General features: G+C 35.5%; 1 protein-coding gene across 2 annotated transcripts in view; it reads right to left on the reverse strand.

Moving 5' to 3' along the window:
- Positions 1-1,227: 1,227 nt before the first annotated feature.
- LOC105473426 (cullin associated and neddylation dissociated 1) overlaps positions 1,228-27,035 on the reverse strand; it is a 48,110-nt gene continuing 22,302 nt past the window's right edge. The window contains exons 1-14 of one of the 2 annotated variants that reach the window (XM_024790196.2): positions 26,324-26,388; positions 25,164-25,318; positions 22,815-22,938; positions 20,325-20,581; positions 20,135-20,240; positions 18,896-19,041; positions 15,431-15,723; positions 13,313-13,454; positions 11,457-12,950; positions 10,559-10,654; positions 7,980-8,149; positions 7,734-7,898; positions 6,123-6,230; positions 1,228-5,322 (exon numbers count right to left, since the gene is read on the reverse strand). In XM_024790196.2, the coding sequence (XP_024645964.1) occupies positions 5,098-5,322; positions 6,123-6,230; positions 7,734-7,898; positions 7,980-8,149; positions 10,559-10,654; positions 11,457-12,950; positions 13,313-13,454; positions 15,431-15,723; positions 18,896-19,041; positions 20,135-20,240; positions 20,325-20,581; positions 22,815-22,938; positions 25,164-25,318; positions 26,324-26,373 (3,531 nt within the window). In that variant the 5' untranslated portion in view covers positions 26,374-26,388 and the 3' untranslated portion in view covers positions 1,228-5,097. Of the gene's footprint in view, positions 5,323-6,122; positions 6,231-7,733; positions 7,899-7,979; positions 8,150-10,558; positions 10,655-11,456; positions 12,951-13,312; positions 13,455-15,430; positions 15,724-18,895; positions 19,042-20,134; positions 20,241-20,324; positions 20,582-22,814; positions 22,939-25,163; positions 25,319-26,323; positions 26,389-27,035 lie in introns of those variants that run through there. The other variant, XM_011727237.2, reaches the window with a different exon arrangement.

Here is a 27,035-nt window from a genome sequence, read left to right on the forward strand (position 1 = left end):
CTCTGTCACCCAGGCTGGAGTGCAGTGGTGCATGCAATCTTGGGTCACTGCAATCTCCACCTCCCAGGTTCAAGCAATTCTCCTGTCTCAGCCTCCCGCATAACTGGGACTACAGGCATGTGCCACCACGTCCGGCTAATTTCTTTGTTTTTCTTTTCCTAGCAGAGACAGGGTTTTGCCATGTTGGCCAGGTTGGTCTCGAACTCTTGACCTCAAGTGATCCACCCACCTTGGCCTCCCAGAGTCCTTGTTCTTTATCATATTCTGCCTCCAAACTCATGCTAAGTGAACCTTTTAGATTTCCAGTTTGAATGGTTAGGTAAATGGGATGCCATCAGCAAAGAGACAGGAAAAACCAGGGAAAGATGATGACTTCAGCTTTAGACATGCTGTGTTTGAGATACCTTTATGAGATGTACAGCAGGTGGTTGGATGTAATAGTCTGAAACAGGGGCATGGACTGGGCTAGATGTATAAATTAAGAAGCTGGCTGGGCGACGTGGTTCACACCTGTAATCCCAGCACTGTGGGAGGCCAAGGCAGGTGAAACACCTAAGATCAGGAGTTTGAGACCAGCCTGGCCAACATGGCAAAACCTCATCTCTACTAAAAATACAAAAATTAGCTGGGCATGGTGGCACTAGCCTGTAATCCCAGCTACTTGGGAGGCTGAGGCAGGAGAATCGCTGGAACCCAGGAGGCAGAGGTTGCAGTGAGGCGGTATCGCACCACTGCACTCCAGCCTGGGAGACAAAGCAAGCCTCCATCTCAGAAAAAGAAAAAAAAAAAAGAAATCAACAACACACAGCTGGGCAAGGAGGCACTTGCAATTATCTCAGCAATTTAGGAGGCCAACACAGGAGAACTGCTTGAGCCCAGGAGCTCAAGATCACCCTGGACAAGGTCATGAGACCCCATCTCTATAAAGAAATAAAAAAATTAGCTGGATGTGGTGGCACACACCTATACGCCCAGTTACTCAGGAGGCTGAGGTGGGAGAATCACTTGTGCCCAGGAAGCTGAGGCTGCAGTGAACCATGTTCGTGCTAATGTACTCCAGCCTAGGCAACAGTGAGACCTTGTCTCAAACACAAAAACAAACCTGTGAGGCTATTTGCACTTCAGTTTCCCTTAAATATTGTTCACTAGGTATTTCATCCCACATGTCTTCTCATTAAATGTAATCCTCATTCTTTTAGGGCCATCTCATCCATTCTTTTGGTTGCATTTTGTTGATTTTTTTTTTTTTTTTTGGTAGAGACAAGATCTCACTATGTTGCCTAGGGCTGGTCTCCAACTCCCGTCTTCAAGTGATCCCCACCTTGGCCTCCCAAAGTGCTGAGATTACAGGCGTGAGCCGCCATCCGGCCCTGAAGTACAATTCTTTACTATTTTTGTGAGAGTATTCTAGACTAAAATCACTCAATATCCATCTACCATTACTTACTGGCAATAGCAAATTAATCCAATACTTCCTAATCTGGAAACAATGTCATTTCATATAGCATAAGCTTTCTCTTTTCTAAGACCTCAGGAAAAAAACTTGCTAAAATCACCACTAATAAGGTATGAAGAGGACAGGGTATTAAGACTCCAAAAACAAAAGTAGGCATTTCTGTCTACTAAAAATCCTTCTGAAACGTGACACACTGGCATTATAGGGTCCAACAAAGTAAAATTATATGCGTTACTCCCTTCAGTAGTTTTGATTCAGAGCTAACTTTCCAAGTTAAAAAGAGCAAAAAACATGTTGCTGAGAGATCTTGCCTGAAACTACAGCAAAGGTGTTTACAAAATATTTTCTAGTATTAATAGGAAAACAAGCAACTTACTGTATTGGAAAAGGAAAATGTATGATTTCATTTTGCATTTCCTTTTAGAAAACAGTCTTATCTGATGAGACTGTGGTAGCCTGTAGCCAAATACTTCCACTGTGTTCCATTTTTGCAACCAAAATTATCAAATGAATTTTATTTAAATGGAAAAGTCAGTTAAAACCAGAATATCCTTTGTCCAATCAGTAAATAAACTATTACCTACTGTCAATTTTCCATTCCATAAACAAGATTTCAAAAACAGGTATGAATCTGGGGTAGCAGTGGTTTGAAAATTAGGATTCAATTTAAAACAGAGCTAGAATCCAATATTTACTTGCTGAAATGTTTAAGGTCTTTAATTTCAAAACACTTACTTAGATAATCTAGAGACTGCCAACTAATTTTAACAATTTAGGTCTTTAGTAAAATTAATGTGGGCAGAAAATGTTACTTCATTACAAAGTATTACTATATACTTTGTCTTGTGACTAATTACAGCTTACAGGAGTATAAACAAGTTAACTGAATTTTTCAATGGCTGAGGATTTTGTATGTTTCCTCATTTTGAACTTCAATCATGACTATATAATCATATTCATACATTTGAGACTGAACTAGATATAAAGATATCGCAATACCCGCTGGAACTGGTTAATTAGATATGCCCCTATGTTATTTCTGCACTACCAAAGAAAAGTATGAAGAAAAAAAGACTAATTTGGTTTAATTATGGTTACATAAAAATTATTTAAATATTCAAACATTTGATGAAATCATCATACTCCAACCCTTAAATAATTCTAATTTCTAATGGTTAAGCAACTTTCAGATATCATTAATAAAATATATGACCATCATTAAAAAAATTATCATTCAGTGCTATTGATTTTATAAATAACCTTTTAGGTTAAACCCTGCCATACCAAATTTCCTTTCTGCCTTCTTTTAAAATAAATCAGGTAAACCTAAACTAAGTTTTCTCATGAAAATCAATAAACAGCTTGGTTTTGTATTAACTTTTAGATCTCCTCAGGAACCCACATGTGAAGAATTGCTAAGTACAACACCTTAATATTACTAGTAAGTAGCATGAGTGGTAGACTATGTCTGGAGTCCACACCCTGCCACTTCCATTCCAGTATCTGGACCACATCACCACTAGGAGTATGGAGTTAATCATCAGTATGACTCAGCATTGAAATTCTAAGCACTGCTATTACTAATTTTGTTAATGTATGCATATAAACAGGTATATAAACACTTAAAGCCATAAGAGAGTAGTATCTGTTTCTTTAGTATTAAAAGAATTTCAACTGTTAGAAAAATGAGCTGGCTTGCAAAACAAAAACAAAGGAAAACAAAACAAAACATGCATCTTGAAAGTTAAAAACAAACAAACTGAAGAAAAAGCCGGTTGAAGTATTTGGATTTAACTTTACCCAACTAAGACATTCATTCACACAACATATGCATGTCAGTCTCCTATTCAGTCCTAGAGCCTGCAGTATTGTAATTTATTGTGAAACCATGTAACCAAATACTTAAATATATCCACAACATCTATACCACAGAAATGCATAGTACATAATATACTAACATCTCAAAATAAACTTCTATTACAGTTTTATGCAAATTATGGTATAAGATTATCACCTGCCACATTTTGAAATGGCACCAACTTCAACATCAATGCACTAGTCAAAACCCTTACTAGTAGTGATGTCTTCTGCATTATCATCTGAACATTCAAAATCAAGCTGTTAATCTAATAACCACAGTATGTTATCATTTAAAATCACTGTATATTTGGATGTTAAAGCAGGTAGTAATACAGCAGGAAGTGTTTCTAATTCACAGTTTCAAAAATAAAGGGTGCAGTTTTCAAATATCTGATTGCTTAAAATTGGTCACTCAATTTAACAACTGCCTCCTTCAATACATGTAAACTATGTTTGCACAGCATTAGGAGATGTCTTTTATTTCAGAATTAGTTCTTACTGTTACAGGAGCACCACAAATTTGAAGGAAGAGGCTACAGTGTGAAATGAGCTAAGGATATGTTAAATAAAATTTTAACTACAATATAAGGTACTGCAAAAGCTTTGTTCCCCAGCACAGATCCCTTAATCAGGAAAAGTAGTTAACACTTAGCAAATACAATATGTAAATTAGCTCTACAGGAGATGGGGAAAAACCTAACTCAACTAAAAGAAAATACTATTATTAGCTAACAAAGCTGTGATAGCTGGCTTCAGAATTTTCCTAAAAATAAAATTCAAAAGCATACACAGTATTTATATCCTTTGATAAGGAATGTAGACATCCAAAGGGAATGAAAGAAAAATCTGGTTTTAAGAATTTCTAAGTGGAAACACACGCACACAAATGGGTAACTGAGAAAAATTGAGCACTTAAAATATTCAAAATTTAAGTAAGAAGATTTATAATAGAAAAAAGTGGCAAATTGTTATTGTGACTCGATTTGCTGAAAACATCTGCAAATTCACACTGGCATTAAGAAAACCAAAGTCTCGAAAATTCTCCTTTCTTTCTCTCCAGATAATGTGTTTTCTGTGCAAAAATAAATATCTGAAAATTGCACTAATAATACTTATTTTAACTTCTATATTATGAATAATCTGCACATGCTGCTTTACAGACAATACATATTTGTAAACTTGCTCATGCAAAATTAGTGTGCGCAACAGGGATATTGTTAATTTTCATACTTTAAAATGATACCTTATTATCTTTTAAAAATTGCCAAACCCTCTGAAATGGTAACAAATCTTACATGGATATTCTTGTCTGCCAGCTAAAAATCAATTTGTGTTGCGGAAAACAAAAAGTTGTACAAGAAAAAGAAACATGGTTTTTGTTTTGCAAGATTTTTGATTTTTAAACGAGAAAATTTATAAAAGAAAGAAATTCATGGTCACAAAATTTCAACATTTTAATCCTAAACATTACAGGGTAAATAGATACTGGACCTTATCTCCATACTCCATAAAATCCTAACTTTTAGTTTCCATTTCAAATGTTGCTGTAACCACTAAAACACTAGTGGTTTTACAACCTCTGGATTATGGAAATACACATTTCTGAAATAAATGCTACAAAAACAACAATGGAAGAAAGCCAAACAAACAGTCTCCACGAAGGAAAAAAAAGTGGAACATTTTGAAGCTTTTAGACACTTCTCTTTCCATGTCTTATGATTAACCTGTCAATTCAGTGCATTGTATGGTCATCTGTAATGGTCCCCATGGTGATCAAACATCTAACTAGTGTCCATTGATTCTAAGTTAGTAGATGATGAATCTTTCTGGATACTTTCAAAGATAGCCGCCAGCTCAGGGTTAGAACTGATCTGTGACTGGAATTCACTCATCAGTGGACTCTTCTCTGCTTCTGGAATGGTTAGCAGTGCTGCTACTGCTCTCATGGCAGATCGCTTTAATTCATCTTGTTTTTCAAACTCCTGCTTTACTGAGTTTGCCTTTACCTGTAACATGGAGTAAACTTAGATTACATGCTATAAAAGACAACTCTTACATGAACAAATTTGAGCACGTAAGATCTTCCTGGTAAAAGTTACTCTCATAGGTCCATAAGGCATATTATATTCTAAGCACAACTGTTTTTAAACTTATTTTTAAAGAAGTTGTCTCCTTTTCTTTTAAGGGAATATTTTACACAAAGCACCATTATAACAACAGAAAATCTAGACACACATGACTGTAACAAAGAGAGCAGGACACTCTTTTCAACTATCTGCTTAGCAAGTCCCACACTTTGGCCCCCATCAAGAAAGTACTACTCTAGCTACCCTATTCTTTGCTATATTCTATTAGACACTTTTTCAAACACACCATATGATGACATCGCCAGGTCTTTATTCAAAGCCTGTTTCATCTTCTTGGTCTAAAAAAAGAAATCTGGATTTTTCAAGGTTCACTGCAAATGTTGTCACCCTAATATGAAGCCTTCTATGACTCCCCTTCCAATCAGAAGTAAAACCTTCCTCTTTTGTTGCCTGATCACATTTTATCCCATATCAGTACTTCAAATATATATATCAGTACTTCAAAATGTTATACTGATATAGCAATAAACAAAAACTTTTAAGAATAGCAGTTAACATTGCTAAGTTTTATAAAACATCAGTATTCAATAGGTCAACTTTTTAAACCAACTGCTACATAGAGCACTGGAATACTTATATTTGGAAAGCTAGAGAAAAGAATTGGCTAGGAATCCCCAATACACCAAGTCTGACCTAGGTTGATACTTATCATTTCTTACCTTAGTTGTACATGTTGCACGTAATGGCTCAACAAGTCGGTCCAACCTCTGCAGCACTGCACTTGGACAAAGGGTAGAAAGTCTCACCAACATTAAAAATGTCAGCATCTATTAGGAATAAAAAAGAATTTAGATTTGACATCATTTTCTAAAAACAAAATTCTAAATTCTGACAGATCCTTTAAAGGAAAATACCATGCAAAGTAAAGCTTCCTTTTAATGTAATCTGCCAATCAGAATCAGACAGATTTGTCTCAGACCTTATCTGAGTTAAGTGCTAAAGAGACCTCACCAGATTGTATTTTAGGTGAGGTCTCTTGAGCAGCGTATTATAGGTGAGGACTCTTTAGCCCTTAACTCAGATAAGGTTTGAGACATCTGTCTCAAACAGATATGAGAACCAGAAAAGTGGTTTTCAATCTTGGTTGCACATTAGAATCATCCAGAGAGCTTCAGAAACATACCCATTCTTCAAGTCCCATCCCCAGAGTTTTACTGAACCTGTCAGAATACGGCCACAGACTCTGTTTGTTTGTTTGTTTTTTGAAAAGCTCATGTGCACCAGAATTGAGAATCACTGAACTGGAATATTACTGAGCTGGAACACAAGTTTCGAAATAAGTTTCCACTATCATAACAGAGTTGACCAGTTATTCAGATTAATCCATGCAAAACCTGATAACCCATAAACCTTTTTCTCTTGGACTATAAACTCATAGAATTAAACAAGCACGTCCTTTTAATTCTTGGTTGGGGGGCTCTCTTTATTGAACTTTGAGAGGCTCAGGTCACTACCACACATGGAAACCTAAGAGTAGGAGTTTGGGTAGTATGGCTGAATTACCGCTGAGTTACCACTTTTGCCATGCTTGGCCAAAAGCCCTAAATGGAAGAGTAGATGAAAAAGACACAATGCATGCATTTTTTATTTTTCAAATCACTCTTTTACTGTTCACATTTTAAATGGAGATGTTCATTTCATCACAGGAAAACAAAGAACACTTATACGCAAAATTCATTATCCAAACATAAGATGCAGTATGATTTCTCTCAAGTTGCTTCTACAGATTGCTTTGTATATCTGAAAAGTTCCATGTCCTCTAACAAAATTCTTGGTATTAAACACAGTATATTATATTGGAAAACAAAAATTCCTCCTTCAGGTAAATAATACAGTTACAATTCAGACTAGCCCCAAAGGTAGCTCAGGAGAATTAATCAAGACAATGCTAAGAAAACCCTCCATGGGTAGCAACTATGGTCCAGTGTTAAGTCAGGCCAAAAACTTACAGATTTATACTTTAAACAGCAAAATCTGTTGGGATTCTTTTGAGGGAAAGGATCTAGGGACTATTCACTAAGCAAGTGGGCACAGAGCATTTTGCATCCACTGCCACTTCCTCCTCCAATAAAAAGGGTTCTGGATCTTTCTTACATGTCAACTGGTGTTACACTGCCTATTACTTTTGCACTTTATAGTTTACAACGTGTTTATCAAAATCTTGACAGACAACCTGATTTTCTCAGACACATGAGTAAATTACAAGCGTGAAAGTTGCTCTAGCAAAGTCTTCTTCTAAAACATTGTATAAATAGGCACAAACATCTTACCTTAATATCATAATGGTCCTTCAAACCATCTTCAACATGATTTAGAAATTCAAAGATATCAAGTCTATCAAGACAACTGTCTAGAAGTGTGTACATACACTCAAAAGCTGCCTTTCTAATATCCAGACCATCATCAACTGTATGTTTAAAGGGACCCATTTCTACCTGTTAAAGCAAAAAAGAATGTGTGGATATATAATACTGAAGTTAAAGACAAGCTCAGATAAACAGTGTGATCTAACTTACCTCTCTTATAAGCTCCTTTCTAACTTTCGTTTCATTGTAAAGATGTGGAAGAACAGTATCCAATAGGTCCCTTATTAATGATGGCTTGTTATGTGCTGCTGAATTAAATGTGACCAAGGCCACTCTTCTCACATTCAAATCCGGGTCTTCCAAAGTTTTTAAGAAATCACCTGAAATATTACAAGAAAAGCAACAGACAGACATGGTAAACTTGAAATATAATATACATTATATTTTCTCTAAGTTGATATAATTTATTTTTGCTGGTGTCATTGTTATTTCTTCAGCGAAGGTCAGGGAAGAACCTGATGAAATACTAAGTGAACCATAAAGTTTCTTTCAGCAGCAAGGCAACTATCATTTCTGAAGGTGAATATATTTTCAACTGATAATCCACTCTCAGCACCTATAATGCAGAGGGTATGGAAGAAGAGTCCATAAAATTCCTCACTATCACTTTCATAGATACAAGATATGACAGAGATAACAGCTAAAAAGACTAATAACATGCATGATTCTCCTTGGAGTTCACTAAAAGCAGCAAAAAAATATTTTTAAACTAAGTTCAAAATAAGAATAAAAAAATGAGGTGAAGACAGACCCACTGCTTAATAAAGATGGAGTACTATTAGTGGATATACAATTCATCAAAGAAAAGAGAAACGTGCCTCCAAAAGCCCTACTTTATTTCTGTCTTCAATAAGAAATACATGAATTCACAGGAAAATAATATAAAGGGAGAAAATTGAAAGCTAACATAGGACAAAAGCCAGAGAAGGCATCTAGGTACTTTAAAAGTCTGCTTATTCTTGCAAATGTGGGAAAGAAAGTATAATGCTTTGGAGTCACATGGATGATGGTTCAAACCATTTTACTTGTTAAATGTATGATTTTGTGCAAGTTACTTTAGGCAAGAACCTGTTTCTCACCTCAGTTTCTCACTCAATAAAATGAGGATTATAAATCTTTTAGAGCTATACAGAGCAGAATAAACGGCACATATATTGTTGAAGACAATGTCTAGTACACACTAAGTATTCACATGTAGCTATTATTCATCATTATATGATCTCAACTCTATCATCAGCAATCTTTTAGAATACACAGGGAAATGCAGGAGAGGTAACAAAAGACTTGAATGCCAACTTGAAAAACCAGCAATTTGAAAATACGGGAGGAAAGAGAGACTTCAGATACTGCAGATTGGCAAACTCAATGTTGATATCCAAGAAAGTTCCAGCACTGACTTAAAAAAAAAAGTGTGAGAGACAGCGTGGTTTCAAAAACAATATAAATGTACCAAACTAATTTCCCCTTCCCTTTATTTGCATACTAAACTGGTAGATTAGAAGAATAATTACAATAGAGTATATATCTGCTTTCAGGAAAGCATCTAAAATATTGCTATTATGGACAAAATGGTGCCATGAACTAGCAATTTCAATTTTTAAAAAGTTTCCTAGGTGGTTCTGATGTTCAAACAGTCATGAATATCAAACTAGATCATAATTAAATTACAATGCTAACTACCTGGTTGAGTAACTATATCAACAATGCATACTGGTTGACTGCTGTCAACATGGGAAGATATTTCTAGAGATATGGCATGGGCCTCTTCCTCTGTCCTGTTTGCATAATACCAAAGTGCTCAATAAATATATCAAAGCAGAAAATGGTGGGGGAAATGCCAGTAAGAAGTTTCTCATATAGACTTTAAATAATTTCTAGGCCCCAGCAATAGAACCTATGTGTGCCTCTGCCTTCCTTATTCTGAACTGGCAATCCCTTTCTATACAGCTCAAATTTTATATTGTATTTTTTTTTTCTTTCTGGCACACTGCAGAATGGCACAAAGCTACAAAGCTTCTTTGCCAAATCCCTCAGTCCTCCTGGATGGTTATCTCCATTATCCCGTCCTCAAGAAAGCAACAAACTAAATTCTGAGGGGTTTTTGGCTACTATCAAACTCTAGGAAAACCAATGATAAAAACAAAATGCACGGAGGTTATAAAAATCAGAAATAATCCCAAAAGCTAATTCTTGTCTTCACAGAAATAGAGAAAGCCCTAGTTTTTCTTGGGTTATCTCCTCTTAGTTCTTCTGCGAATTAGCTCTCCCCCACTTTATTTTTTATTCTTAGGTTATTTTGACCTTAAATATGGAAATCTCCATAGATCTCCTTCGGTGTTAGACGTAATAATTGAAATCTGAGGCCTTAATAGTTCAAATGAGACTCATTTACATCTAGGGAGAAACTTCAGACTGGCCACATAAATCTAGTACCTTTCTGCTCTATCCACTAAAGCTATCTTATCTTAAGTCACCCCAAAAACGTGGTTATCAAATATGTAGTTGACTCTAAAGACATGCTGGTATATTATAACTTCATTTATGTGTGCAAAATCATCTAGGAATAATTACAAACAATATAGGCAAATGCAATTTGTTAAAGTTATAAGATCATATCAATTTTATTTTAAACAATTATTTTAATTCCTTGATATTTCTAGTTACTAAATTCAAGAGTTTGAGAATTCTAAAATCCAAAAATCAGTATGTTTATCTTTGTTTCCACTTACCTATGCAGTTCTTTAACAGTGGATCAATAGGTTGTGGATGGTCAGAAATTGTAAATTTCACAGCTGTAACCACTGAGCTTCGGGCATATGATGAGCCTAGTTAAAAATAAATTGCAAGTCTATTGGTATGTAGTCCACTAAAACTCACGGACATCATTTTTAAACCACTTCAAATAACACCAGTGTCTTCAATTCCTTAGAATTTTCCTTGGCCAAGAAGGGTATTTTTTATTGCACGCATGAATCCAAAGGAGCCAAGTTTACTCACTTATGAGCATAAAACAAAATCCTGTTAGATTTCAAAAGAAACAATTCCTTCTGGGAAGGAGGGACCTGAAGCAGCAGTGGAGAATCTCACCCTCACAAAAGAGAACTAGCTAAATCCAAAACCGCTCAAAAATCTTCAAATTTTTTACTAAAAAAGAAAGCAATGCCTAAGAATGAATGGCTATTACTGCTATTAATGTTATTACCTTCTACTTGTTCTAATCAGGATGACACTGGTAAATCTGAAAACTCTTCCAGGATCTTTCATTTGAAAAAAGTACTTTCACCAATTTTATTTATTGTAACTAGTATCAGCAAGCTCTTTAGATTATGTTAATTCATGAGATATGTCTTTTCCACATTTTAACATAACATAGCAACATTAAAATGTAGTCATTATGAGGAATGAGAACACATTTAACCATTATCTAATTACCACTCTATCTTTTAAAACAACAAAATGTCATTTGAATATCACTCTATACTACAAAAGACAGGTTTTTTTTTCATCACATACTTAGCTTTTAGGTTTAAGAAAATATAGACATGGCTTAACTTCTTTATTAGGCATCTTTTAAGGCAACCAACTATCAACAAAAAATTTTTTAAGGAAGAAAATCTAGATACCTACCTGATATCAAGTACCCCTTAAGCCGTGGAAGGAGAGTTTCTGGATCAATTAGAGTGAGTTTTCCTAGACATTCAGCAACAACATTTCTGGTTCCTTCCTCTGCACACTCACAGTGCTTTAGTAATAAGGCCCAGATGTTTTCAACATATGGTTTAAGGCCCACCACTGATGCAGAGCTAATAATTTCCTTCAAGGAATGAAGTAAAAGATACTGCCTTTTGGGCTGACTGGTTATTTCTTGTAGGACAAATGGCAGATATTCAGGAAGGTTGCCCACACTAATGCTGCCTAATGCATAGGATGCAGCTGATTTGACTTCTTCACTAGGAGATGAGAAAGCTTCTAGTATTACAGATTTTAGTTCCAACTGTCCACTTAAGTCAATATGATGCCCAACTTCTCCAAGAGAAAGTAGAGCTAAGAGACGAATGGAATCTGTTGACCTTGAGTTCTTGACATCTTGAATAAACTGACCTACTACAGCTGGTCCCTCTTTAGGGCATGCTCGAGTAAGGGCAGCTACACATTTGGCAATGGAATAATAAGACTGCTTATGAGTAAGAGCTGTGCTCTGAGAGTAAACTGGACCAGTCAGCATGCGCAACAAATCCATGTATCCTAAATTATTTGTTCCAGTGACAACCAGAGCTTGGAAAAAGTCTAGCATGGCACTAAGAGCTCCCCCCTGCAATAAGGGTGATCTCACAAGTCCAATAAGTTCATTGAGAATGGATCCACTTATCTTTGAAAGGGAGGAGGGATACACTTTTGCCAAAGTGGTAAGAAAACTGATAGCCATTTGTGAAACATGCATATCACTTTCGCTGATAAGAGGTGGGAGCTCATCTAGAACTGCATCAATCATGGCAGCTGTCAAGCTGTCACTATAGTTTTTTATTAGAATATCAAGGGCAGAAAGAGTACCCAGTTTCAAAGCTCTCTGGTTTTTCCTAAGAAATGAAGCAAGGATAGGAACCCCTTCTCCCAGAACAGGCCTCAAATCTATCTTCAAAGGTGACCCAGCAATCAGTGTCAATGCCTTTACTGTAGTTAACCTGGTAATTTCATTCTTTAGTCTCTCCAAGAAAATCTGAAGTGTATTAGGCAAGTCAGAACCCAAATTGTCTCCAAGGTTGCAAATAATTTGTCCCATACAGGAAATAGCCCTTTCCTTGACTTCCTGATCAATGTCAGCTGCTTTTAATCTCTTAATGGTACAGGTAAATAGATCTTTGATATAAGGAGTTGCATCAAACGAGGAAGGCTGATCTAAAGGACGAATTACTTTGACAAGCTGTTGAGTAACAAGAAGTGCTTCAGATGTAATTTTGTAAAATGGGTCTCCAACACAAGCCACCACTGGAGGAACCAAAGCCTGAACGTGAGGATGGAAGACTTGAGGAGAATGGTTACAGAGGATTACGTATAGACATGACAAAGCATCAATCTTCAAATTCGATGAGCTTGATTTATCATTCAGTGAGAAAATGATTCCTAAAAAGCCAACAAAAAATCCAATCATTGCTGTGCAGACTTTTAAGAAAGAAAAATGAAATATCAACCCCTAGAGTACTGCTAATGTTCCCACTTCATTATATTATTTCTATAAGTAGAAATTTTCACCATCTATAATAAATACTACAGCCAAATATTTTAGGGTAAGACTTAACTTTTTATTTACAAATTTCTAACTTCAGGTATTCAAGATGGTTAGATTAAAAAGTTAGCTCTACGTGCATATTAAGTTGTCACAAATATTCCTTTAAAAGGAAATCATTATTTAAGCTTATTTAAATCCTAACAAAAAGGCTATGCCCTATAATAAGTCCCAAAAGAGATTTATGTTTCTTTCATACCTGGTACAAGTACAGGAATGTGTTGTGTTAGGGCTCCAGGTAATACATTTACTAGCTCAGTTAACATGTTAAAACAACACTGTCGGGTCTTCACACTTTTTTCTTTCATCTGTTTGTGCAGAGCTTTAACAATGTTGGGAACCTGCAATTATCATATACTCATTAGATGGTTCAGCTGTTGGTATTTCCTCAGTACACTTAACATGAATTACGGAGAATGAGGATAAAGGGAAGAGTTTATCTTTTTTTGTTAAATTCCTAATTCAACTATCTACTGCTATTGCTAACACTAACAAGATCAAGTTTGTTACATGTATTATATATGTTCTCTTATAACTACATTTGCTTGATACTGATAAATTACGAAAAGCTATCATTTAGCTTTCAAGGGAGCAACAAAACAGTCTTCCCTACTTAATTTTTAATTGTGAAACATACATGACTATAAAGAAATTAATAGGCTGGGCGCAGTGGCTCACGCCTGTAATCCTAGCACTTTGGGAGGCTGAGGCAGGCAGATGACAAGGTCAAGAGATCAAGACCATCCTGGCCAACATGGTGAAACTCCGTCTCTATTAAAAATACAAAAATTAGCTGGGTGTGGTGGTGTGCACCTGTAGTCCCAGCTACTTGGGAGGCTGAGGCAGGGGAATCGCTTGAACCCAGGAGGCGGAGGTTGCAGTGAGCTGAGATAGCGCCACTGCACTCCAGGCTGGCAACAGAGCGAGACTCCATCTCAAAAAAAAAAAAAAGAAAAAAAAGAAATAAAGTAAACAAATAATATTTTCAATAAAAAATTTAGGAGGTTAATTCATAAATGGTATTTTGAATGACAAAAGCACAGATAAAAGTCAAAGGAAACAAGATAAATTATGGAAAAGCAACCATTGAACAGGTCCTTTTCTTACTTTCCATTTGCTGTTACAAGGAATCAACATCACTTCAAATGTAGCTACAAGCAGCAGGGGTATGATTAAAAGATATCTGCTCTAAACTTTCTAATGTTTGGTTAGTCAGTAAAACAAATAGGGTCTCTACTAACAAATCTTATGGATGCAAAGCTATAAACGGAGCTTCTAGAATACCTCAACAGCAAAGCAAGTAGAGATTAAAAATAAAAACAAAGCCAAGAAAAATCCCAACAACCAAACTACAAGGATACACACCATAATTACACAATGATCTAAGAACCAGACAAAACAAAAAAATTGTCTAACTTTCCACAGCATTGTCGAAATTCCTGGCAACTCTACTGAGCAATACCTGACTTCTACATACTCACTCACTCACATATATCCTCCATACACTTTATCTTATTTCCTTCTACAATTAATCTTCAACATTCACCTTTATGAGTAAGTTCACCACAAAAATGTATTTATTTGTACTACTTGAAAACAAGATAGATACCATATGTGTGTCCCATCCTCTCCACTGGTTTAATCACTGTCAATATCTGTTTTGTAATCTATAAAAATTGATCTAGTATTTGTGCATCCCATAGGGCTGCTGTAGAGATTACATATAAGATAGGAGAATGCCTGGTATGTTATATTCAATAAATGGGAGCAATATAATAGCTCTAATGTTTAGGACCTTAGAAAAAAATGCCTTCAAGTGAAAAAAAAAAGTGCATTTTATTAGTAAGTATATATGTAGTAGGCACTACACTGAATGCTCTATACAGATCATCCAGCTCTCACAACCACAGGTAGGTATTTCTAAATACACTCTTATTACAAATAAGAAAAGTGAGGTTTAATAAAGTGACTGACTAACTTGCCCAATATCACACACCTAAATTAGAAGTGAAGTCAGTTATGTGATCACAAGTAGTATGACTCCACAGCTATAAGACATCTCTATTAACATCAAAGATAAAGACTACTTTACTGAATCTTAAAATTATTTAAATATTGTTTATCAAGTAAAACCAAGAATACTTCAATCAGAATAGTTTACAAGTAACATAATATGAACATGCATTAACTATATAAACATATCCTAGAACTTTCTGCTTCTCTATAGATATTCTGGAACTCACATTTCCATACAAAGACAATTTTAAAAGCATTGCATTTACTATCATGATTTTGTAAACTGTACTTTAAAACCCACCTGACTCTGAAGCATTGTTAAAGGTGTTTCTCCCTGTTCCATCGCATCAGGGTCACATAGCCAACTTTGTACAGGACGAGTTTGCTTCAAAAGAGAAAGGTATGCGTGAAAAACATCTGCCTTTACATTCTCTTCACGCTCTTTAAATCTGGATATCAGTGCAGGAGAGACGGTCTTGTAGAATTCTGGAAGCATTTCATGCCTTGTGCTAACTACAGCATCCAAGCACTTCGCAGCTGCACGTCTCACTTTCCAACTCATGTCATCATCATCACTGTATTCATCATCACTCCCTAAAGGGTAAGTTTTAATGTAAACAGGCTATTAATGACAAGAGAAGTATATTATTTTAAACAGAAAATGAATTGATATTTTTAACCAAATCAGTTAATCTAACTTTCCGGTAACATATACAGCAACAGGTAGGTTTCAATAGAACTGGAAGTCTGCACATAAATTAAACTTAAAAAACAAACATAATTGTATTTTTAAACATTTTCTCATTTATTTTGTAATGAACTGTGCTTAGTTATAACACTTTAAAATCATCAATTAACACATTCAACTTCTTTAGAATATAAATATTTATAGTCATAAATTTCCCAGCTTTTGAAACAAAATTCAAAGAACTTACTTAACAGCATAGAATCAAGCAAACTATCAGGGACTTTCTAAGAAAAACCATGAAATGGATTTGAGGTAATAGAGTAGGTGATAAAATGAATGGTTACCAAGCCCAAAACACTGTAGAACTAATTTTCTGGGAACAAAAAGAAGGTTGTTATCAGCTTTGTGACTACAAGGCTTTTCACTCGACTTGTTCATAAGCTATGAGGAACAAACATGTATATTCTAAACCTTTCACAATTTTGTCTTAATGTACTTTAAAACAAAACTATTTTTGCTTAATTATAACAAGAAAATGCTGCAAACTTAACAGAGAACCATTTTTCCCCTAATGCTAAACCTTAAACATTCAAAGCAGAAGCACTAAGAATTGTATCTCACTTATCTATACTTGATAGATAACATGTGTGTGAAATCTCCAGCAACTCTTTCTTTCTAACACCATCAGGTTTAATTAGTTGGGTAATATGAAGTCAGAAAGGTGGCAGAAATACTAGCAGTTATCATGATAGTCTAAAATTATCTCACAATAATTTCGTGATTCTTAGACAAAACTATACATAGCCTTGAAATAACTGAGAGGAGTGATATCTTTTTACTGGCTTTTATTCCAATTAGCTTAGTGACAGTCAAAGGTAGCCAGCTAGGCCTTAGAAGATTCTACAATATATAATAAAATAATAAAATTTTCCAACTCAAAAGCTTAAAATTCACCTTAGCACATTATAGGAAAATACAACCAAATACCACTAAATGCGAGGCATTTGCTTATTTACCAATATCTATTTAAATAAAGTTAAAAGATACTGCCAAAATATACTATCAAGAGCACATAAAAGTTTTTTCCATGTCCATACACTATGGTAATTGCATCCCAGAAATATAAGCTTTATTAAAAACAAGATTATAAAAAATTAACATGTCCCAATTCACTAAAATTATGTTGATTTTATAAATCACAAAAACACCATGGTAGAAAGTCATTTAATGGGTATAATTCATAATAAAGCATAATAAAGCAGGTGAAGTACCTGTTTGTTATACAGCGCACAAAAGACCAACATTCAAAACCTGGAATACACATTGCTACTGATTTTTTCAAAAGATATTCATATTAAAATATAAGCTAAGTTTTCCCTTCATTAATACAACCCATTTATTGATTGCCTGTGTGTCAGGCACTGTCCTAGGCACTGGAATAAAGCAGTCAATCAAGGGATTAAAACGTCGAACCTTCATGAAACTTACATTCTAATAGGTAGGAGACCATCAATTACAGTATGTCAGAAAGTAACTAAGTGTGATAAACAAAATAAAAACAACAAAATGAAAGAGTTCTGAGGTGGAAGACTACATGAGGGATGTGTGAAAAAGGAATCAGGTATGACTGCAAGATTTTTGGTCTGATCAACTAAGAATAATGGAGGTACCATTCTGAGATGGAAAAGGCTAAAGCAGAACAGGTTAGGTGGGAGATGGGGAAGGGTAGGGAAAAGATATTTTAGATATCCTAGCAGCAATATTAATTAAGCAGTTGCATATGAATCTGTATTCACAAGCGAGATCTGGATTAAAGATAGGATCTGGGTTGCCAGCATACTGATATTAAAGCCAGGAAACTAGATGAGATCAACAAATAAATCAAGAGTATAACAGGTAAGTTCAAGGACTGAGCCTTGGGATACTCTAAGTACAGTGGTCAGGGTGAAGAAGAAGAACCAGCATGGAAGATTGGAGTAATCAAAATGATAAGACTACATCCAGGCTAGAATGGTATCCCAGAAGCTAAATAAAGAAATGTTGCTGAGACTGAGTAATACAATAGGCAGAGTCAAACATTTGCAATCTTGTGCATCACTGGAGGAGTGGATTCAAGAGAGAATGGAAAGAAAGAAACTGAACTGCATTGAGGAGTTCTGTTGCGGAGGAGAGAAACTAGGCAGCAGCTGCTTGAGGTGTATATGGTGTTAAGAAATTTTTTTGGTAGTTGTTTTTTAAAGATGGGTGAAATTACTCACTTAGGAAAGTTGTTACATAAATTCCTTCAAAGAATCAAACTAAACAGTATTCTCAAAAACAACAAAAAATCCACCAACCTGTTTACCTAGTAACTTACCAACTTAAATATTTGTTACTATGATTCTTCCAATAGGAACAGAAACAACTGAACATGAGCAACCCCTATGTCCTTGAAGTGCTGCTACTCCTTTCCAGAGTAAATATCATAAATCATCATGTGATGGCATCAATCTTAGGAGCCTCAGAAACGTTGTAAGCTATTAATGAACGTTAAATGGGGCCTCAAATGGTATTAAGAATTTTTCCTGAACTATGAACAAACAAACTAATATTCTTTCAAACCAAGCTGCCCTAAATATGTATATCTACAGATTCAATTCTTTCTAAAACCTCGATTTATCTCCTTACAAAAATGCTTTGTAGAAAATTTGAATAGTACTTAAAACCAGAAATCATATATAGTTGCTAGCCAAGAGAAAACAAGTGGTAATGGTACTAGTTGTAAATATACAGATTTTTTTCTGTATACTTAAAGAAATAAAATTGGGACATGGTGAGCAATTTTTGCTACATACTTTTCACTCACCTTATTGAGAACATTAATGAATGATTTTTAGACATGATTTTTTAATGTGTTGCATAACAGTTCAATACATAGATGCCCTCTAACTTAATCTGCTATTGTCAAATATTGAGATCATTTCCCCTTTCACTATTATAACTAAATAAAACAAACAGTACAATTTGCACTAAGAATCATCTCCATTTATAACACTGTCTTTCACAAAAATTTAAAAGATTCTATTTAATTTGAAATACCTTGATCATCGTCATCACCACCATCAGCATCCATTGCATTTTCATCTTCATCTTCATCATCATAATTGTAATTTGGATCATAGGTAAGATATTTAAGACAAATATTTATAATGGTAGAAACATGAGGATATACTTCCTTAGGACATCTAAAGGCAAAAACAAAAGCTGCCTTGAAGAGCTGTACTTTTCTCCTTGATTCATTACCTGCCACAGTTTGCTTTATCACCAGCAATAACATAGGAGAGTAGTTCCCATACTATCTAGCACCAATGATTCTTGCTGTTTCTCTCCCATGGACTTACGATTTTAAAAGGTTTACCTTTCAAATTTTACTTATTTAATCAATTTTAAGATGAACTCCCTTAATCCCCATTTTAACTATGTTATAGTTAATGTGCGGCAGTATAGACAGAAATCGGCAAATACTCAACATGTTATTAGAAAAACCAAACCCAGATGAATGTGCTCTTCAGTAACCAGGATTATTTGTGGAAATGCCAGTGCATATTCACCTAGGTTTGGTCTTCTAGTGATGTAATGAGAGGACAGAACATATAAATGCCCACAGGGCCAGCAAATAAAAGAATACTTTGTGTTTGTCAACTAAAGGAACAAAAATGAATCCAACAATTTCTGATTTTCATAATATGATATGATTAAAAGCCACTTCACAAAACCAGAAGTGTCAAGGGATAAATGCAGAAAACAACCAGTAAGGCCTCAAGACACCATGCTACTGCATTAGTCAAGAGCAAAAATTCTGTTACTTATCTTGTATTGCCTTCCAGTACACAAATATACAATTTTTACTAAGCTTTTAAAAAATATATTAGAATCAGTTTCCAAATTGACAATCACTGACCTAGCTAAATGGATGTGACCTAAGAAATTGTTGAAAAAACAATTCACTATTTATTTCTGACAAATAATTTATCCTGCTGGGCTTTCAGTACAGACTACATTATTACACTGGCATTTCTTCCCTTCTAAAGTAAACCCAAAATAATTATAAATACCTTTCCCAAATTCTTTGAAGTCCTAACAATGACAAGAAAAATTTTCAAAATAAATGTGATGACCACATTTTATAATAGCAAGATGACATTAACTTCAAATACTGTATTGTCTGTTATATCTGAAGTCCAATAGGCCGCTTCTCCTCACACACCTAATGTAGATCTTATGATTCTATTCTTAAGGAAAAGTTTTTTGTAAAAAATAGAGATCTTAAAAACTTACCTTCTTACAAATGATTCAAAGGCTTGAATACAGTACTCTCTCAATTCATCATCATCTACATTGCAAAATTTTACCACCAAAGGAATTATCTTCTCAAGGTATTCACCTAAGAAAAGCATAATGGTTCTTTAAAAACATGCATTAATGTTTTTAATTAAAGAAAAGTTTAAAACTTTTAAAGATTTCTTACCTATTCTATGACCAGCTTGCCTACTAATAGCAGCAATACATTGTATGTAGGTTCTTGTTGTTGACATAGAATCATTTTTGGACAACTCTGACAACAGATGTTCAATAAGATCTACAAAAACTATATTTCCACAGCTCATAACCAGATGGCCAAGAGCGATAATAGTTCTTTTCCTCACTGCAAGTCTAGGGCTGGTCAACTGGGGAAGCAGACAGGTCAGAATTGAAGGATGGAAATTAACAAGAAGTCCTCCTTGCCTTAAAATAAAATAAAAAAAGAAAGAAAACAACAAATGAATTCAAGATGCCTGGCCACTACTAAATGTCTGGCCTCTGACCTCAATGTAAATATTCAGAACACAAATTTAGTTGAGACTAATTCAAATTCAGAGTGAAAGGAAAATTAAATTCTTACTTTATCTAAAATGCAACTGAAACCTGAGCCAAGTGAATGCGGCATTGAAATTTACATTGCCAAACTGACTCCGGGAATCTAGATCTAAATCCCCAATTATAGGTTATCTAATCAATTGGCTTGGGAAAGTATTTTTTAAAAAAACAAAACAAGGCTAGGCATGATGGCTCACACCTGTAATCCCAGCACTTTGGGAGGCTGAGAAAGGCAGATTGCTTGAGCCCAGAAATTTGAGACCAGCCTGAGCAACATGGCAAAACCTCATCTCTACAAAAAACACAAAAATTAGCTGCGTATGGTGGTGCATCCCTGTAGTCCCAGCTGCTCAGGAGGCTGAAGTGGGAGGATCACCTGAGCCTGGTAAATTGAGGCTGCAATGAGTCATGATCATGCCAATGCACTCTAGCCTGGGCCAAAACCTGTCTCAAAACCAAACACAAACCACCACCACCAAAACCACACAATAATCTTGTCACTTTGTCCTTCCAAAATCTCTAAATGATTTTTTGTGCCAGGCACGGTGGCTCATGCCTATAATCTCAGCACTTTGGGAGGCCAAGGTGGGTGGATACCTTGAGGTTAGGCGTTCGAGACTACCCTGGCCAACATGGTAAAACCCTGTCTCTACTAAAATTACAAAAATTAGCCAGGTGAGGTGGTGGGCATCTGTAATCCCAGCTACTCAGGAAGCTGAGGCAGGAGAATCACTTGAACCCAGGAGGCGGAGGTTGCAGTAGGCTGAGATCAAGGAACTACACTCCAGCCTGGGTGACAGAGTGAGACTCCATCTCAAAAAAAAAAAAAAAAAAAAGGTCTCTAAATGGTTTTCTGTATTCTGACTTTCTGTATTGCTTTTTTAAGGGGGGGGGATTCATAACACTAAAAAATTGAGCTTCTCTTGAGTTCTCCCTCTCCCTTATTGGCTTTCCTCTATATATAGTTTCATTGTTCCTGTTGTTCCAACACCCTTCTTCCAAAGCATCGCAAATGTATAGTTCAATGAGTCACTACTACCCAAACCTGTGCCAGGACAATCACTGTTCGTGATTAAATCACACATAGGACAAAAAGTCTGAATTTTCAGTTTATCAAATTAAACATAAATTCCTCATCCACCACGACATGACCCCAATTTATCAGAATGATTTCCTACTGCTTTTCTATTCATTCTATATTCTAGAAAACGAGAATACGCTTCCCCATTCATATACTACTTAAGTATTCTACACCTGGGCACATCTAACTATTGAAGCGCTACCCATTCTTCAAAACCCAATTCAAATGCCACTTTCCATAAAAACAATTTTCTTGAATCCTTCCATTTTAAAACCCCAAACACACTATGCTCCCAGTTAGTCTTTAGTCCCATTCTGTCCTGTAGCCATTTGTGTTCTTATATCCTATCGTAAAATACAAGCTCTTTCAGTGCCAGGATGATAGCTCCTCACTTTATACGCACACATCCACACACCCACATGAAGGCACTTGATTGTTTTTAAGTTGAAATGAATTTGCCACAAAAAACATACACACAAATAATGGTGGCCTATAATGATTATGAGAATCAGAAATTGACAGGTCCTTTAAGGTATTTTCTCCTAGGAGTTGCTTAGGTCTATGTTCTAACATCTGACTTTCAAAGGAAAGTGAAAAAGCAACAAATATATAAAAGCCAAGGTCCTCCCTCCCCTAAAATATGGACTATTAATATGGTTACTGAAGATTACCAGCATTCTTTTAACTGGAAAATCCACAACTACCAGCACATCTCCTTATCTAAATACATCACTGAATGCAAGAATATATAAGTAAAACAAAACATGAACTGTGCTAAAAAATTTAAAATCACAAGTTTTATTAAAGAACTATAAAATGTTTACTATACAATATTATATACTTATACATTAGTGTAATTAGCTTATTTCCCCCTCACTCCCAATCACACAAATTGATAAAAGTCACCATTTAAATATGAATAATTTTTCACTAAGTTTTATTGTATTTACTAGAAAGGGTTTTTAGTAAATCAATGTAGTATCTGTATTACAAGTAACGGAAATAAACAGGCACACTTACCTGCTCAGCATATCAGCCATAATATCCAAGGCTTCTAGCTGAACAGAGACATCTTCCTGTTTTGCTATTGCACTGGTAAGACGTCCAGTAATCTTTTTACATACATTAGCAGCTAATGCAGAGCCTGCATGAATAGGAAGGCAATAATAATTTCAAAGCAAGCATGTTGAATTCCCTCTTATATTCATGGTAGTTACCAAATATTTAACAACTCCACACTTGATCATGAGACACAAGAGATCCAGGGCAGAAAAACACATCTCTCAAAACAGGCTGCTTTTCAATAAAATAACTTAATAGAAATAAACAAGAATTAGACCAAATCTTTAACAACTCCACACTTGATCATGAGACACGGGAGATCTGTGGCAGAAAAACACATCTTTCAGAACAGGCTGTTTTTCTATAATAACTTATTAGACATAAATGAGAATTAGGGATGACAACTTCATAAGGGGTAAAGGACACAGGGAAAATACAGATGTCAGCGGATTCTTTCTACTGGATACCAATAAATATTATAGATAACTAGTAATAGTAGATAGATAACTATTCTATCTACTGGATAATCTGTATGCATTGGTATGAATGCTAGCTATGGAGCCAGTAGTAGCTGCAGTGCTTGCACCCCTAAAGCAGCAAGGAGAGTTTTCTCTTTTTGAGTCTCTTCTAGTAGACTAGCCTTTTAAACTTCAGTGAATTAAAAAGCATATATTCTGAGCTCCAATGCTTAGAAGCTTCTTTAAAAAAAAAATCAGCCATAACTTTTAATAAGGTCCTTTCCAACTCAAAGATTCCGTAACTTCATTATAAAGTAGAAACTTCGTTCCAGGACTCATAAATCAGAATTGTTACTACTTAACATGTCGTTACTGATGAGAGAAAAAAAAGAACAAGTCACTCTGAAAGAATCTGAATGGTTAAAAAAATTCTTACAAAAACCAGAAATTGGCTCAATGCAAACATATTTCAATGAGAGAAAAACAATTTAAAAATATATACATAGCTAATACAATTATAAATAACATACCTCTGAGTTGTTGAAATGTTTTACTGAAATAAGTAACTATTTAATAAGGGTAAAATAACACTGGTATGATACATTGAAGAAAGCACCCTTTTTGGATTAAAAGATAATGGTTTTGAATCTTTACCCAATTACTCACCCAACTTTGGGTGAATTAACCTAATCTCTCTGAATTTCAGTTCCCCCATCTACAAACTAGAAGGAATAGTAAGACCTCGTATATGATTGATGTTTAGACTAGTTTACGTATGCAGCCTTAAGCATGAAAACTAGCACAATGAATGATTTAAGTAAATAAGTGAAAATAACATACCCAGACTACATTATTTATTCTTTTTTATTTTTTTATTTTTATTTTTTGAGATGGAGTTTCGCTCTTGTTCCCCAGGCTGGAGTGCAATGGCACCATCTTGGCTCACCATGACCTCTGCCTCCTGAGTTAAAGTGATTCTCCTGCCTCAGCCTCCCAAGTAGTTGGGATTATAGGCATGCACCACCACGCCTGGCTAATTTTGTATTTTTAGGAGAGACGGGGTTTCTCCATGTTGGTCAGGCTGGTCTCTAACTCCCAACCTCAGGTGACCCGCCTACCTTGGCCTCCCAAAGTGCTGGGATTACAGGCGTGAGCCACCTCGCCCGGCCCCCAGACTACATTATTACCAATCTAAATCTTCCCATGAAATAGGTGATAATCTCACCTTTTGCAGATGAGACAATAACTTTTAGCCTGCTAATTTTAGCAATAGTTTAGTAGTCAAGACCAATTCTAAAATTTATATTACCTACACATTTCTGTCAAAGGTCAAAAGCTAAATTAGTTGACAAATACATTAATCATAGTTTTAAATTTGTTTAATTACCAAGTAGCTGTAAAAGGCTCAGCTTTCATTAAAGCTACCAGTAAACTGAACTATTTCACAGCTACGTCTGAATGGTGTTAAATTTTACATAGCAAATATGACGCAAAGTGAAATTAATACTGGAAATAGATTTTGGTTATCTCTTCCCTCACTGCATAGGTTGGCATAATTCTAGTCTGCAGTCATGGTACACACAGTATAAAATCTTGCTCCAACATATAAAAATCCTTCACCAAAATACATACTACAAACAAGTTCAATCGAAATATTCCTTTACCAGTTAATTTACTTCTAAGAAAAATAAGGCTTCAAGCTTTAATTTTCTTAATTGTCCAAAGGGATTCCTACGAAGATCTGTAAGGACAGCCACCTCCCTCCCTCCTTGGCCAGAAGAGGAAAAAAAGGTGGGGAGAAATACCTCCACATAAAAACAAATAGGAAGAAAAATGTGCTCTTGCTTACCACTGGAAGCTGGAGGAAGTTCTCCAATTACTGTTTTAAGACCAATACTTGAAATGTCTCGAAGTTGTTCTTTATCAGAAAGCATGTTAGTGCAGAGGGTATCTACAATTGTCTCTACTTGGTATTCTTTCACTTTACTCACTAAAGGGCCAAGACTGTAATACAAAGAAGAAATTATTTAAAAAAATCTAGATAAGCACAAAAACAGGAAAATACATAAGTAGAAATGTTAACCTTTCTGCCTAGAACTTTCAAGATAAAGTATATACCATGTCTGTATCATAAATAGTATACAAATAACGACATAAGAAAATTGTGATTGGTTAAGATTTTTGCAGTTGGTTTCCACATTTTTCTCATTGATTTCCATCCTAGTATCATGAAACCGAAGCTGCTTTCCATATCATACCCCATGTCATACCCCTAAAGCTAATTAGTTGACAAATACAGAGAAAACTTATTTCTAATTTTTTTAAGAGACAGGTTCTCACTGTTGTTCACACTGGCCTTGAACTCCTGGGTTCAAGCAATCCTCCCACTTCAGTCTCCTGAGTAACTAGGACTACAAGGACACACCACCATGGCTGGCACAAAACCTTTTAATAATAAAAAGGTGAGACCGGATGCAGTGGCTCACACCTGTAATCCCAGCACTTTTGGAGGCCAAGGTGGGTGGATCACTTGAGGCCAGGAGTTCGAGACCAGCCTGGCCAACACAGTGAAACCCCATGCCTACTAAAAATACAAAAAAAAAATTAGCTGGGCGTGCTGGTATGTGCCTGTAGTCCCAGCTACTTGGGAAGCTGAGGCACAAGAATTGCTTAAACTCAGGAGGTGGAGGTTACAGTGAGCCGAGATTGCACCACTGCACTCTAGCCTGGGCCAGAGGAGACTCTGTCTCAATCAGTCAATCAATCAATCAATCAATAGGTGAATTAGGAGTCTGCTCCTGACGAGAAGTTTTTCCTACAATGGAAGTTCCATCTAACATAAAGATTTAGCATCCCTCATCTAAAAATTCAAAACTCTTTGAGAGCCATGGTGGAAAATTCCACACCTGACCTCATGTGCTGGTCAAAGCTTTGTTTCACGCACAGAATTATTTTTTTCCATTCCTATCCTCAATGTACAGAATTACTAAAAATATCATATAAAATTACCTTCGGGCTATGTGTATAAGAGATATATATGAAACATAAATGAATTTCATGTTTAGACTTGGGTTCCATCCCCAAGTTATCTCATTTTGTATATGCAAATATTCCAAAATCTGGAAAAATACAAAATATGAAACACACTCTGGTCACAAGCATTTCAGATAAAGGACACTAAATCTGCATCACTTTGCCAACTTTGACCCTTTCTTCCTATCACCAAACACCACCTCATGAACCAAAAGAATTTCCTCTGCCCTTGAATCTTAATTTATAAAACAATGTGCCTTTTATATTCTTGTCTAAATGTTAAAAGCAAAAAGTAACTGGTTGTAAAGATGAAAACAAGTGAATACTACACTACCCTGTGCTCCCAAAGCACCTTGCATATACTTTTCTCATTACTATTATGGATGTTGTTACAAGTTTGCATTATGTTCACCAATTGAACCACTTCTTGAGGATGGAGGAAAGTCCTTCTTTTGTGTTCTTCTCATAGATTTTAGTAGGTAAGTTTGGTACATGAGTATCATTAAGACAGCAGCTCCCAACCATTTTGGCAGCAGGGACCGATTTTGTGGAAGACAATTTCCACGGATTTGCAGAGGAGGCAGTTTCAGGATGAACTGTTCGACCTCAGATCATCAGGCATTAGATTCTCATAAGGAGCCCGCAACCTAGATCCCTTGCATGCACAGTTTACAATAGGGTTCGTGCT

Source organism: Macaca nemestrina, chromosome 10 (assembly GCF_043159975.1).
Source record: "Macaca nemestrina isolate mMacNem1 chromosome 10, mMacNem.hap1, whole genome shotgun sequence".
Lineage (NCBI taxonomy): Eukaryota > Metazoa > Chordata > Mammalia > Primates > Cercopithecidae > Macaca > Macaca nemestrina.